This window comes from Pogona vitticeps, chromosome 12, assembly GCF_051106095.1.
Source record: "Pogona vitticeps strain Pit_001003342236 chromosome 12, PviZW2.1, whole genome shotgun sequence".
In the NCBI taxonomy this organism is placed as follows: domain Eukaryota; kingdom Metazoa; phylum Chordata; class Lepidosauria; order Squamata; family Agamidae; genus Pogona; species Pogona vitticeps.
In genome coordinates this window covers 20,830,937-20,846,864 of record NC_135794.1, presented here as the reverse complement: position 1 = coordinate 20,846,864, position 15,928 = coordinate 20,830,937, and the positions used below count along the sequence as shown (strand labels likewise).

Genomic DNA, 15,928 nt, shown 5'->3' with positions numbered 1-15,928 from the left:
TGGAGCTTGTTAAATGCTGATTCATGCCAAGCGGGAGCCCTACGATGCCAGCCAGGTTTTCTGGGATAAAGGCTGTTCTTTCAGAACGAAGGTTTGCAAAATAAATAAATAAAGGTTTACATTTGTGCGCATGGCCCCAAGTCACCAGCAAAGCCAGTCAATATTACACCTCTATTTGTGATTCAAAATAGGGAGGGGGACCAGCTGTTATTTCATGCACGCACACACTACAAATAATATTAATATGTAGTTTGTTGTGCTTCTTTTTCTGGGGGTGGAGAGCTTACCATTCTAGCTTGTGCTAAATTTGCTGCTACTAATTTGATGCAAATCAAACTTTCCTAGAGGTGGGGATGCATTACACCTGCGATTCCTCAGGGCAAACAGCCTAATGTCAGCAGAGAGCTGGGTGAGGAAGAGAGCAAAGATCAGCTGTTTACGTTTTAACAGCTGTCGGAGCAGGTGGGCCCATAAAATCCTGCACTACAACTATCATTATGGATTGCTACAAATTCTGCCTCTAGGATTTCAGCTCAGATCACACACACAAGACTTCCCTCCCTCTCTCTCTCTTTTACCTTGGGAAAACACACACACACACAACACATCTATAAACTCCTATGGCAGCAGGAGGCAAAATGGTTTAAAGGCGTCCAACCGGTCTGTCCTGATGCAGTCAAGTTCACTCCTGTCGATGCAGCTCATCAGCTCAAATCTGCCTTCCACCCTTTGTTTTGTGCAGTCGGAAATAAAGGCTTGAATCCATGCAAACTCTGAAATGTGTTGGAGAGGGGAGCTGCCGATCTCAAGAGTTTCGGAAATGTAAAACTGGGAGGGAGAACAAGGAAAAGAACTTGCCTCTAACTCCCTCCCTCTCCCTCTCTCTCTCTCTCTCTCTTTCTGTGACCTAAAAGTACATTTGGAAACATGCTGGCTCAATTTAGAAGGATGCTTTTAGAACCTGAGCACATAAGTACAGGAAAAGCTTGTACACACAGCTGCTGCGCTCTCCAGTTCTGCGCAAGCAGAGAAGGAGGCACCTGTTGCAGGAGGAAAAAAACACGACAAAAAGCCTATGCAAGGCACTCCTGATCCACAATTCCTCATCTTATACTGTTGGATTCTTACTCTCATCAACTCGTTTATACAGCGTCACGAGGGTAGATTTGCACAGAGCCATGGGGCTCAGGCATACAAAGAGGAAGGCAGAAGGAGAAAGAAGCAGGTCTTGACCTTAAGAGCATACAGTCTCGATTTCAGCAGAGGGAGAGAGAGAGAGAGAGAGAGAAGGGAAACGGAGAACCCAATGAGAGAAACAAGGAATGCTTGACAGCAAAAGTCCTGGGCTTCATCTCCCTGAAGGATCAGACAATGTGTTCGGTGTTGAGTGATTCTTGGAACTAGAATTCAAGGAGGCCAAAGATTAAGAACCAGTGTCCATCTCATGCTCTCCGTCCCCTGCCCCTCACCTCCATCTTTGTTTTCAAGGATTTCAAACACTTCAATTCAGCTCCCTCGGACTGTCCCAGTGCTTGTCCCATGGCTTAAAGCTCATCTCTCCTCTAAGGGAAACCGAGAAGCAGAAAGAAATCCTCAACTAAGCCTAATTCTGCTTACCTGCGACAGGTGAAGAGCCCGCCGGTCCTCGGTCTGCCGCCTTCTCCAACAATCCATCAGGTTGAAAATCTAAATCCGCTTCTCCGACAGCGACTGGTCTGGCATCTGCTGCCTGGTGAGCCTTGGGCACGGACTCCGTTAAGGGGGTGATCTCCACACGGCTTTCAGGCAGAGACGCCAAGGGGTCGCTCGCTTCTGCTACCAACATCGCTCGGTCAGGGTTTTTCACTCCCTCATCAGCGGGACCCACCAAGATGCCATCCACTTCTGAAACGGAACCTTCCCCCTCCGTTTCGTCCGTCAGCTCGGCAGCAGAGGAGAGGCCGGCTGCCAAATCCTGCCGTTCTGGCTCGGCTCGGCTCCCCGCTCCATTGTTCTCCCTGGGCTCAGCCAGCAGGACTGCTTCGACCTCAGACCCAGCTTGATCCTCGCAGGCTAAGAGGAACGTTTCTGAGCCGGAATCACAGTCGCACGGGGGTTCTTCGGCAATCGGCTGGAGGGGTGTCCGGGAAGGCACATTTTCCACCTCCTCCCCTTCCCGCAAGAGGGTGGCTCCCATGGGTAGCTCGTGACTGATCAAAGGGGCTTCCATGAAATCAGAAACGGTGCCCGGAGGAGAGATGATGTGAGTGGAGGAGTTGGGCTCAAGTCCAGGGATCACCACGGCATCAGGAAAAAGGGCTTCCTTGGCACCCTGAGGGGCAACCTCCGCCCGCCCGGCCCCTGGAGGACCATCCCCGGTTTCACCCACCTTCCGGTTCTCATCAGCTGCAAGGATAAAAGCTTCTCCTTCTAACCCAGCCGGGGCATTCCCTTCATCCCTTCGGCACTCCTTGCCCGGATCCTGAGCTGGCAATTGCACAACAGCTGCGGCTGGCAGGCCCTCTAACAAAGCCGCCCCTCTGCCCACCTGCTCGCGCCTGCTTTCAGGCAGCTGGGAGAATGTGCCGTTCTCACTGGGGTTCTCCTGGTGATCCACCAAAGAGGTCCTCTCCGTCGGTCGCTCACTGCCTGCAGGGTTTTTCCCCTGAGTCGCTCCAGCCTGCTCTGTGGCCTCGGCTGTTGCTGCCGCGGCTGCTGCTACTTCCTGGTTTTGTTTAGATTCTTTATTATGAACAGCAGAGGGTGTGCCCGTCTCATTATCCTGCACACACTGGGTGCCCTTGGCACAGGAAGGCAGGACGAGGCCTTCGGAGTGCGGAGATGCCTCCTGGCCGACAGGGGCCGCTCCGATCTTATCCTCCCGAGCGAGCGCCTGCCAAGCTTGCTGAATAGCATCTTCCACGATCAAGGCAGAAGCCACCGCAATGAACTCCTGGGCACTTTTGCTAAATCGGTCCAACTTCCCCTGGCATGCCGCTGTCTCCACGGGCCGGCCAACGGCTTCTGCTTCAGCGAGGGATGAGCCTCCAGGGCTGAGGGGGCAAGGAAGTGGTTCAGAGGCACCGGCGCAACTGGGGCTTGGTTCAGAACAGCGACACTGTACATCAGCTCCCTGTTTATGAGAACAGCTCGGAGCAACAGCAGCACCGACACTTCCTCCACGGGCGGTTTCAGTTCCTGATGCTGCCAGCTCGGAGGCTGTTTGCTCATCATGCACACCAGCGCTGCTCTCTGCCCTGTTATCACTGGCACAGCCCCCACTGGGCTCTGTGATGGGCATTTGACTCAGCCTACCACCTTCCACGCTGTCCTCCGACGGAGAGTTCCGCACACCGTCACTTGAGTCCAAAGCACGGACCTGCGCACCCACCTCCGCATCTTTCTTCCATTGTCCCTCACCGTCCCCTTTCCCCACCAGATCAGGCTTTGGAGAACCTTCCAACGGACCCGCCAAGTTCAAAGTCGCTCGTTCTGTTCCAGAGCTCGGAGCTACGGCTGGCAACTGCTTCAACAGTGGCTCAGAATCCTCTGGATAGCTACTTAAATCATCTTTTTTACCAGCGCTGGGAGCCTCTGGTCCACTCTGTTGGCTCTTTTCACCTTCAGCAGGACTAAGATCGGTGCTGACGGTTCTATGTCCATCACCTTGGAGATCTGCGGCACGCTCAGGTCCACCAGGATCCGGAGCTTTGCAGGCAGCAATGGCACTCACCTCTCCGTGCAAGGAGACAGCCAGAGCTGCCGGTGCTGCACCAGGAGAGGATAAGGGTTCCCCACCTTTGCTTCCCGGGGGCTTGACTTCCTCCTCCTCCTCCTCCTCCTCCTCCTCCTCCCCACGCACCACACACTGGTGGGCTGTGGCAGCCACGTCCACAGCTCCAGTACAGCTCTTGCATTCGCCTTGCCCCATCTCTACCGTGCCATCCTCCGAGGAAGCGGAAGGCTCGGTGGCACTTTCAGCTGGTCCCGCTTCAGCGTGCGGCGCCTCCGGGGGCAAACGGCTGCTTTCACACGGGTCACCTGGCTCCACAGGAGAGGTCATGCCAGCTTCCTCGTTTGCATTTCCAGAGGGAGGGAGGCCGGCAGAAATATCAGAAACAGCACCCGAGCGCTGGTTCCTGCGGCTTGCCTCCGACGGTGCCCCACAGCCGACGGCAGAAGCCAGCCCCTCCTCTTCCTCTTTGTGGTGTCCGGAGGCTGTACTTTTACTTCTGCAGGAAGGCTCGGCGCTGTCTGCATCCTCCGGTGGCCGTGATGCATTTGTCGGGGTGACTAACAGCTCCGGCAGTGGCTGGCAGCTGCCCTCCTCCTCCACGCAGGGTGGGACCGAGATCTCTATCGCATCCAGATCCAGTGGGGCAGATTCGCCCACGTCTTCGCTCCTACTGGGACCCAGGGCAGAGGCAGGGCCCCCCACTTCAGCACCCGAACCGCAGCCTTCGCTGACTTGTTGAAGGTGGGGTTGCTCCCTTGTGTCCTGGAAGGAAAGGGAGAAAAAGAAGGGGGAGAAGAAGAGAAGACTTAAATCCTATTTTCTGCATGTCACCCTCCGAAAACACACATGCGAGTCTTTGTGTAAGTTACAGTCTTTCCGCAGTGCTTCCAACCAGGCTTAATAAAAACCACCCAGCGAGTTTTTCTAGGAAGCTATGGATTCCAGGGTTAGTCTAGCAATTTTGGAGCTATTTTGTTTTCTTTTGTGCTTCTGGCTTCCCCCTCCTCCCCCGCAACAGCTGCCTTTTTTCCATGTATTTTTGCTGGAAAGCCACTTATGGAGAGGAAGGGAGAGCCATGCCCCCACGGCACTGCATCCTTAGCCCAACCAACTGCCCAAATCAGGTTTTGCGTCCAGGGATGGCCAGGGGATGGTCATGCGCTCCTCCTTGGCAGAGCGGCATGACCTCAAAAGCCATCAGCTCCTAACTAAGATAGTGTTTTGCACCCCAGCTTCAGTTGTCTTTTGCTCGACATGGACTGGAGGTCAGTGAGGCTTGTTGCTCTTTGCTTGCGGGATGCTTTCTGCCTGGATCACTCAGGCTGATCTCTGTAACTGTTTTTTGCCATGATGGATTATGGATTACAACTGCTGCCTCGCTAGACGATGACAATCTGTTCCACTGAAATCGCTGTTTAGCGAAATCATTGTCTAGCGAAAAGCATTTCCCCATTGGAATGCATTGAAACCTGTTTAATGTGTTCCAATGGGGAAGAATCGTCATTGTCTAGCAAAGATCGGCCATAGGAAAGCTGTTTTGCGAACCGCCGATCAGCTGTTTAAATTGCTGTCTTGCGAAGCTTAAGTCCCGAAAACACCTGCTTTGCGAGCGCGGAGGGAGCTGTCAAAATCATCGTCTAGCGAAAATCGGTTTGCGAAGCAGGGACCAAACATTGTCCAGCGAAATTTCCCCATAAGAATCACTGTTTTGTGAATTGCTTTAGCGATCGCAAAAAGTCAGTGTCTAGTTAAAAAACTGTCATCCGGTGTAACTGTCTAGCGAGGCACCACGGTACACCGGGAACTCAGGAAGCTGCTAGGGATGTGCACTTTCATGTTTTTCGACTGCCACTCCCCAAATTCTCCAAGAATCCTGGGAATTGCAACCCACAAACCCAAATCTGGATACCTGTAGATTTCTCTCTCTCTCTCTCTCTCTCTCCAGAAAATGGCTTTCCAGTTACTTTGCTGCACCATCAGCTTTTCCAGCCTTTGTTCCTGTTGTTGATTTCTTAATAGAAAAAGAATCATCTGTGGTGCTTCCTAGGAGCCGTGCATTCAATGCCTGTTAAGATCTATAGAGGGTGCCCTTCCAAAAAATTATATCAACTGCAGGTGTGCAGATTAGGGAGTATGGATTGCAATTTCCAAAAATTGTGGAGAATTCCAGGAATTCCCCTTTAAAAAGGGACACTTTCAAAGTTCCTAAACTTCAACTCTTGTCAAGCCCTAGCAAGCACAGCTAATAGTGGGGGATCATGGGGTTTGCATTCTAAGAACATCTGGAAAGCCAGATGTTCCTCAGTGCAGAATGGAAAGGAAAGGAAAAGGAGACAGATGTATGTATTGACAACTGAAGGGGGGAGGGTCTTGGGGAGGTTTGCAGAATTATGAATGAAGCTGAAAAGGGAATGTTACAGAACCACCCCACACTCTGCAAATTCTCATTCAAACTCCAAACAACTGGCATACTGCTTCTCAGATTTTCTCACACATTCCCCACACATCTTTCAAGTTTACCTCTGCATCCTTAAGGGCTAGAAACATGCTCATTTATTTTTCAAAGCAAAAAAACAGGGTAGTAATTTGTGGAATGCCAGATTCAGCACTCCAGGTTTGTGTTTCTAGGCTGCAAATGTGGAATACACACAAACAGCTGTCTTTTCCCCCCCCAAAACTCTCCCACTCTCTCTCTCCCTAAGGAAAGCAAATGACTGTTTCTCCCCCCAAAAGTTTGGAAAAGTCTTTGGAGCACATTGCCCATGATCCCCCAACCAGCCTGACATCTCCTCTTCCAAGTCCTACGTTTGCCTCCTGCTCTTAAAATATCAGCCCAAGCAGACACATTCCTATGAAAGAGACATCTGTTCATGCTCCCAAAGCAGAGGGAAATACTCAAGATAGCTTTCAGCGAGCAGCATAAGCAGACATAGACAAAAGTGACAATTGTTCTGGAACACAAAAGTATTCCCCCGAGTTTGGGGAGAGGAGGGGAGGGGAAGGAAGACAAGCCGAGAGAGAGAGAGAGAATAGGAGTTCTCCACCATCCCTGTAATGAAGTCATTCTGCCTCCATAGACTGGAAAAAAAACAGAGCCTTTTTCCAGAGGAAGCCGGACAGCCTCTCAGCTGACCCAGTATGAACTACAATGAAATAATCGCCGGCCCCCGTCCAAATTCAAATTAGATTAGATGTGAAGTAAACCAGGCGTCTAAAGGAAGGCCATCTAAACATAGTCTTTCCGATTTGTCAGACATGATGTACCCATCTAGTACTTGTGCTATCATTACAAAGGAGCAAAGGACTGTGTTCTATCGCTCACCAACTAACTTTTGGAAGTGCCAGGCCACAGTTGTTACACACACACACACACACACACACACACACACACACACACACACACACACACACACACACACACACACACACACACACACACACACACACACACACACACACACACGGGGGGGGGAGATAGAGATGTGTGAGGCCCCGAATTTAGAAATGTCTTGAAGGCAATGTAAGGATTATGTACTAGTGGCCTGGATAGCTTTTGGATGAATCCAGACTACAGTTTCCAGAATCCCTCTCCCAAGGGCAGCAGCCCTGGGGCCATGATGCTTAGGAGACTCTCAAAGCTGTAGTCCCAAAATGTAACTCTTCAACGTTCAGAGGCTGCTGTACTATAGCAGCAATGATCCTCCAGATGTGGTTGACGTCCTGACTTTCTGCAGCTGGATCCCAAGACTTCATAGGACCACCTATTCTCAGCTTCATCAAGGTGGCCATACCATATGCTTTTGGACTCCAAACCCTGACACTACGCCATAGGTAATCCTCCCGGCATTTACATTTTGACTAGAGATGGACCTGAAGAGCCAAACTGGCGGTTCGTGCCAGTTCACCCTTCGGACAAAGAGGAGTTTGGGGCTTCCCAGCCCTGCCTCCCCTGGCAGGCGCCCACTCAGAGGCAGTGCACAGAGGAGACAGGGCAGGGAAGCCAGGGAACACCCATCAAAGGAGGTGGGGCTGGTAAATACCGAACACTCGTTCGTCCAAAGGACGAACTGGCAAGTTGGTGCCCTTCTCTAATTTTGACTGTAAGCTCCTTAGGGTAAAGAGTATACGATATTTACACTTACAGAGCTACATAAAAAGCACAAACAATATTTCAAGAGGCAACCAAATGCTTTTCTGTACTCATCTGTTACTCACTCTCATAGGATTTGAACATGCAACTTAGTGGCTGACTTACTATTATTACTCCTAATACTGATTCATTCAAAATAACCTTCCCCATTCTGGCACCCTCTAGACCAAGGGTGGCAGATTTTTAGCCCTCCAGATACTATGGACTTCCACTCCCAGAATTCCAAGCCTGCACTGCCTATGACAAAGAAGTATGGGAGATGTAGTCCAAAACATCTGGAATACCGAAGCTTCACCACCCCTGCTGTAGACGTTTCAGACTCTGACCTGCGGAGGCCCCAGCCAGCAGGGTCAACAGTCAAGGATGATGGGGAGGGTTGTAGTTGGGGAGAGGATGATATAAGATACCCTATGTCACTTTCTTGAACTAAAAATAACTAAAATCAGGAAATTACAATTGCTAAAAGAGGAAAAGCTCTATTTATCAAACCAAGACTAATTATGAAATAATCCACAGTCCAACCAGCCTTTTTTAAAAGTAGCATACAATACATCAAACATTAGCTTATCCATCAACCCCAGCCATCTCCAAACAAGGAGAGCCATCGAACCAAACCTACCGCACATCAAAGGCAGGCTGAAACAGAAACATCCTTCGCGTCTGCCAGAAGAGAAATAAACATAGCTCTTTTGAGCGTTCCTGTTTCTCCCACCCTTTACTACAGCAGCTTCCTCTCTACATTCTGGACCTCAAATATTGGCAGTTCCTAAGCCTTTAAATCAGCCATTCTCAACCTCTCTTTTTTTTTTAAGGCCACGGCCATAAACGCAATATGAAAGAAATATAGGCTGAATCAGGACTTGTGTAGGTCACATAACGAACCTTATAAGGTTGTATGTGAAGAACTGTCTGTGGCCCCTTTGAAATGTGCCATGTTCCCCTTGAGAAAGCCTGCTTTCAATAATCATAAAACATTCAGTAACATGTTAGAACTTTGCAAAGTTGCTCTTCTTTTGGGTGGGTGGGGGAAGAGACTTCCATAATGCCCCAGTCAACGTGACCAATGGCCATGCTCACTGGGGTCTTACAGGTACGGATGTCCATAAAAATTACTGTTCCAAGCTCTCCTCTTCAAAGCCCTTCACTCAGCATCTGCTTGAAATGCATCGATGGGCCCTCTCAACATCTGGAGCCAGAGGGCTTATGCTCAAGAGCTCCTGAGGTTGCGCAGAGTGTCATCTGCCTTCCCTCTCCTCAGTCCTCCAATTCCTGAAGGTTATCTGATTTGGACTGCAAACCAGCCCCACATGTTCTACTCTATGGCAAGCCTACCTATCTGTGCTCATAAATCAAGCCCAACATTTGGCTCTCGGGGAGAGAGAGAGAGAGCTAGTCGCATCCCTGCTTGCAACCTTCCTCCCAGTTATCCACTGGTGTAAAACAGGCCAGGGGGCCAAAGACATGGTAAGTGTAACCCCCTGTACCATCAAGAGAGTGTGATGGTCTTCTGAGGTGTAAAAAGAAACACAACAACCTAGGGGAAATGTTGGGGTTGTGAGGGGACAGGACCTGTGCTCCCCCCCCCCCCCGGAGCATTCAATGATATCCTCCTTTGTTGTAAAGCTCAGGTGAGCGAAATGCACCATGTAGACTCTCGGTGGCTCCTGAATATCAGGCTTGTGTTGGAGGAAGTGTAGGAATAAAGGAGCTTTATGTGCTTAACATGCCCAAGAGTGGAAATGTTCTTTTCTGAGGTAATTAAGTGGTTGGAAAGTATAACAAAAGAAAAACAATAATCTCAAATGAAACTTGGCTACCTTTTTCATTGTTTACGGGAGGGGAATGAAAACACTGTGAATAAATCACTAATTGCGATTATATGAGGAGGAGCCCGTAATGAAATTGTCCGACACTGGAAGGACGCTCAGGACTCATCCTTGCAAAGGTTTCAAAATGGAATATGGAGACTGGCTCTGATGGAAAAACTGACCTGTGGATGGTTCCTAGAAGCCTAAATGTGTGACACTCTTTCTCTCTCTTCACGATTACGGAGGGATGTCTTTATGATCTGCAGAAAATCTGCAATAGTTTCGGAATCCCACTTCGCAAGCCTACATTTTTAAATTTTAAAAAAATTTGTTCTCTGCCGCAAATCTGTTTCTAAGCAATACAGGGGGGCAATTTCACCTATGTTTTGGCAGCTCCCGACACTCTGCTCCATTACACAATCCTTTTTTTTTTCTGTAACTCTCCTTAGAGGCCATGGTTCAGGGAAAATAATAATAATAACGAAACATATTTTTGGGTTTGAAAGGCACAGAAGCGAGCGCAGCCTTCCAAAACCGAGCATTGGGTGAGCGGGGTTGTCCGAACAGAAACACACTCAAAATATGGTGTTGCCAGGATGTCACAACTCTTTTTTCCTCACCGTACGTGGATGGCTCCGCAGGTATGTCTGGAGGCAGACGATGGCCTTCTCCATATTGGATGTCATTTCTTTCTTTCTTTCAGCTGTCAGAGTATAAATGTTCTGTCTCTGATGGTATTTGATACAATATTCTCCAGAGTAAACCGTATGTGACAACGTGCTCCAGGACTCCGGTTCACCTGCTTCTTCTCTGAAATTACAAAAAAAAAAAAAACAACAACAAAGCCTTCAGAATGCTCCACAGCCTTCCACATTCTTATGCTCAATGGCTGCAAAGGACTACGGCTCCCATCATCTCCAAGAAGAGGGTTAGCTGATGACATTGGAATGGCACCATCCTGAGGAAGTCTAGGCGACCAGAGGCACGTTGCTAACCAGGCAATGGAAGCGTACATTTCCAATCCGTGTTGAGCCCCATGAAAAGGCACCCTGCGTGAAGACAGGACTGCTTATTCTGCAAAAATAATCAACGGCAGAAAGGGAGCAAAACGATGGATCGGGACCTACTAAAAGACGTCTTTATGATCAGCAGAAGTCCTATGAGTTTCAGAATCCCAACTGTTTTAAGAAAAGCAAGTAAAATGAGAGGCTAGCTGGATGCTAAATTCCTCAACCAAATATCCCTTCCTTTAAAAATGAATGCGGTGGCGTTCTCAGCACTTTGAGCACCTCCACAATGTCAACCCAGTGGACCCCAAATAAATAGCTCTCTTTTTCACTTCTTCCTTGCTGGGCAAGGCCATAGGATCACTCAACTCCAGTACTTTCTTGACACTGGATGACTACATTAAAAAGGCAAGGTAAGAAACTGAACCTACCAGCAGGTGACATCTGTTTTGGGGGGGGGAGAACTAACCATGCAGCTTCACTCTTGTCCCTAAAACAAGAATGAACCACACTAGCAGATCTTGGGGCAAATTTCCTGGCCCAGGACCGTAAAAGCACCAGACAAATTCATGCGGAAATCAAAGCTTCCCCTTTTTTTCTGAAAATGAGTCCTTTGGGATGTCAAACCGTGTGTTGGGGGGGAATGATATATTTAAAACATGAACCACCCACTCTTGGCAGGCTCCAGAAGCTGCAATTTGTCTTACATGTGCAGAAAAAGGAGGTACTGTGGAAAAGCTGGAGGCCATCAAAAAGAGTTGGAGGTCAGATATGGGCCCTGGCAGGGGCTTATACCTTCTCCTCCTTCTTCTCTAAAATCTTGATGGTCATGAGAGATGGCTGATTGGAAGCAAATGCTACACATCTCACTAGATATACATCCTGATTTCTTCTTCCAGGATAAACCCTGTACCACTTTGGTTCTTCCTGGATGCATAACGTTCAGACCTGGCCCAGGATCACAGATGAGCAAGCCCCACAGAATCCATTCTGCTAATGGACCATGGCTATTATAATAACGGGCAAAGGATTTTTCCCTTTTGTTCACCGGATCTGGGTCAGACCGAACACGGCGGTGGTGCTCCGGCTCTGAAAAGTAGAACTGTGTTGTCCTGCCCATGGCCAATTTATAATGTCGCAACCAAAACAAGCTGGTAGGCGCTACATGCCAGCTCATCTGGCCGCACCTCCGCAAGTGCTGAGTGAGTGATGGATGGAAATGAGCGAAACATGCGAGCTTTCAGAGTGAATGTTTCTACCAAGTAAACAATGCCAAACCTGAAGGTGGAGCCCACAAGATTTAAATATACTCTTCTCAAATTGATGGGAAGGAAGGAAGGAAGGAAGGAGTTCAATGAGTAGAGATTATTTTTGTAGGTCTTCCTTTTAGCACTCCCCAAATTTGTACCTGATGGCCATGGTAGTTGAAGATGATGGGAGTTGTAATCCAGTACATCTACAGAATATCAGTTTTGGGTAAAGCTGCCTTAATATTCCCTCCACACTACCATAATTACTTGCAAAGAGATTAAGGGTGCTTAGATTTTAAAAGCTGAAAGCCGCTTAGGAAAGTGGTGCTTGATAGATCGACTTACATGTGGAAAGAAGGGAGGTAGAGGTAAGAGGGGGAAAGAAGGAATAAGGTGCCTCATACAGACCATCAGTCTGTTTAGCACAGCTTTGAGTACCCCCGATGGTATCAGGCAGGGGGTCTCTCCCACCTCTTGCTGAGCAGTCTCAGGGAGAGAACCCAGGATCATCTCCACACCAAGCCGGTCTTCCACTATACTTCCTAACCAGGGGGCACTGAAAACTTGTTCGGCATCATAAAATACCTGGGAGATTGCCATGGATCAAAGGGTACACTGAACGGGGCAAAATGAAACTCACAGGCAGCAGGTCCTCCAGACTCTCTGATCTCCCAATCTCCATTTCCCATGGAGAAAATAGATGCTCCTGGAGTGGCCCTTTGCCTTTACACTTCTCCCTTGAACTGCACAGATCTGAGCAGCATAATTTTGGTTATCCATGGATTTTTTTAATGGATGGATGGATGGATGGATGGATGGATGGATGGATGGATGGATGGATGGATGGATGGATGGATGGATGGATGGATGGATGGATGGATGGATGGATGGATGGATGGATGGATGGATGGATGGATGGATGGATGGATATTTGTTTATTGACTATTTGTTTAATAAATGCTGCGTTGCTAATTCATCTCCAAGAAACATGGGTCTTGGACTTGTTGAGGCCCCCGTTGTTGGCAATGCAGCAGCATCCGGCCCTTTTCTCATGGCGCATGGCAGCCAGGGAGGATGCTGGGGTATGTGGGAGGCTTCCCCTTCTTCCGTGGGCCTACTCTAGTAGCAACTTGGGACTAGATTTTTAGCCCCCACACTGCCTTAGAAAGTGGGAAATAAATTATCACAAGCAAAGGAAGTCTCCGCAGTGCTCAAGAGAGTCCGCCTTACTCTGTCAGCAGCTGATGGAGCTTCTGATGGCCTCTCTCCGAGGCCAAGCTTATGGGGGTAGCTCCTTCACTGTTGGTGACACAGAGGGCTCCTCTTCCACCAGGTTTATGCAACAGGAACCAGGTAAGTCGAAGGAGTCCCAGCCGGACTGCAAAATGCATCAACGTCTCCCGAGGAACATTCTCTGGAAAGAAAGAAAGAAAGAAAGAATAACAGAGAGATCCAAAGTGTTTTGCTTCCTGCTTAAGATGACCACCACCTCAAGAAGCCATCAAGGCCATCTGCGTGTGCTCGAACAGCTAGGAGGAGATATACACCCGGAGCAAAAATCAACTGGGATGTGATGGAAAGCAAGAGTAAGAGAGAAAAGAATCAAAATCTTGTCCAATACAAACTGAAAACTGAAAAGATGGGGCAACCAGTAACTTAAATATGTCCTGATTCAAGAGAGAACGCTCTGAAAAGCTTATTCAAACAGCACTGTCTTGAGCATTTGTTTGGCAAATTCTGTCAGCATCTCTGTTCCTTAAGTACAGTAGTTCCTAATGGTTCATTAAGTAGCTTCTCGTGTGTGTAAGCCCCACCACCTGGTTACTTCCACACATGACCTCTGATTCCACAACATCAATGCTAACTTGTGAAGGAATTGATCCCCTTTGGTAACAGAACACCAGACATTGGACCTGATCCAATTTCTCAGGAGCATATCTGCATATAACTGGCACTGAGGATGGCCCTGTTCCCTCAAGGCAAACGAGAGCTAGAAAGTTTTCCTTCCACCTTAAGAAAAAAGCTGGCTTAACTTGGACACTAAAATCGAACCCTTAGCAAATAGCTCAGGGGTCATAAACAAAATCTTTTCCAGTCCACATCAAGAATATATCAGCGTACCTACATTTTGCATATTATCTGCACATTTTCCTCTGTTTTGCAAAAGACCACGTGCACATAGTCAAAATACAAGTTGTGGCAGTTTATACAGGTAGCATTGTGGTTGCTGAGCAGCTTGGATCCTTTCAAAAGGAACCTGCACTAAAGTAGCAGAAAGTTTCCTGGATTCGGGCACAGCTAACATTGCTGGATTCAAGCCCGGCAAGAAACTATGGCCTGACAACAGCTGAGCAAGGAATAGATGCTCGATGGGCTTTAAAAGTGGATGTCAAAACTCACCTGGAATGGTTCAAAGACACAAGTGGTCTTGTTCACAAACAATATTAATTAAAAGACAGCGGTGGAACTGTTGTGCATGAGAGTAGGGAAGGCGGGAACGGGAATGGGCACGGCATTTATCCATGGCAGAACGCCTGAAACAAATGCCCAGGAGTTGAAGGCTTCAGTTGAGTAGATGGACACACACACACACACACACACACACACACACACACACCCAGCTATCAAAGAGAAGCTTAAACAGCCCCCCCGGGGGGGGCTTTAGCTGAGGATTCTCGCACTGCCAAGGGTCAGAATAGATGACCTTCTGGATCCCTTCCAACTCAACATTTCTATGATCCAACAATTCTCTGATTCAGCTGAGCATCTTCTTTGTGCCTCTCAGCCATTTAAAACGCTGCTGCCATCCCTGCTAGGAAACAGGCTTTTCCTTCAGAACCACCGATACACAGTTCAACTCTTGCCCTGTCCGCATGCTACCTCCTTCTTGCTTTATCAGCAGCTCTCTTGGGTTTCCTTCGGGCGCCCAAATTACAGGCCAAACCACGTACGTGTGCTTTTCAGCACACAAGGTTGCAAGAAATCTGCAAGGCATAAAATCCTCTTCCGGGTGACATTTAACTGGGGGGATTAACTTCTGAAATCCTTCTTAATGCTCGGGAACCAGAATAGATCCTCTCAGCGGCTCTTTTCCAGCTGGTTCCAACCTAACCCTGGCCTTTTTTCTTCATTTTCCCATGCTGTTGTGGACTGAAAGGGAGCCACAGGAAACCACCAACATTTTCTCATGGAAGCTGACATATAATTACTAAGACTGTCCCAATACATTTGAGCTCCGTCTAAGCGCAAGCGTGGGTTTCCCCCATTTGACCAAGGCACCGTTTTTCACGCCACATCCATCATCTCCGAGTTGAAATACTAAAAGTTATTCAAGTTATCTCGTATACCTCAATTTTTTTCTTTATCTGCCCATCTACAGTGACCTTTTAGCACATTTTTCCTTGCAGAAATAGGCAACTTGGTGACCTCCAGGTCTTCTGGACTACAACTCCTATGACCCTTTACCATGGTTGCTGAGCTCCAGCTGTACTCCAAGACCCCATAGACCACCAAGCTGCCTTTCCTCCATCTTACTGCCATAGCAACAGACCTTACAGAACTCTTCCAGCTTATGGCTTGTAACTAGAGATGTAAAATTTCTGAACATTTCCATTTTTTTTCTGGAAGAAAACAGGAAAAAAGTGGGAGGTGGGTTTTTGTTTTTGTTTTTTGGAAAAATGGAAATTTTTGGAAATTTTGCATCTCTACTCATAACCCTGACACTGAGAAGTGGTCCAAAACCCTCCGGACTTGCCAAAATGGGTCCAGATCTGGTCCAGAACTCATTCCAAGCCTGCCCTTCAAGTTCAACAGAAAGGTGGAGAACACACTTTTCAGGGCTAGATGGAGAAGCACATCAACTGGACAAGGGCGAACCTCGTTGTTCGATGGACAGAACTCCTCTTCCTCCAATAGCCCAAGGAAAGGTGAATTAAGAGAACACATGAGAAGAACTCCAGGCAGGATATGCTTTGAACCTGTGTCCAAAAAAAACCCCT

At 48.3% G+C, this 15,928-nt stretch overlaps 1 protein-coding gene across 9 annotated transcripts in view; it reads right to left on the bottom strand.

Moving 5' to 3' along the window:
• Window positions 1–15,928, bottom strand: part of AKAP13 (A-kinase anchoring protein 13) — a 211,561-nt gene that overhangs the window by 101,311 nt on the left and 94,322 nt on the right. For all 9 annotated transcript variants that reach the window (XM_072981791.2, XM_072981794.2, XM_072981795.2 and 6 more), the window contains 3 exons: window positions 13,161–13,344; window positions 10,294–10,483; window positions 1,618–4,477 (listed from right to left, as the gene is read on the bottom strand). In XM_072981791.2, coding sequence (XP_072837892.2) covers window positions 1,618–4,477; window positions 10,294–10,483; window positions 13,161–13,344 — 3,234 coding nt within the window. The remainder of the gene's footprint in view (window positions 1–1,617; window positions 4,478–10,293; window positions 10,484–13,160; window positions 13,345–15,928) is intronic.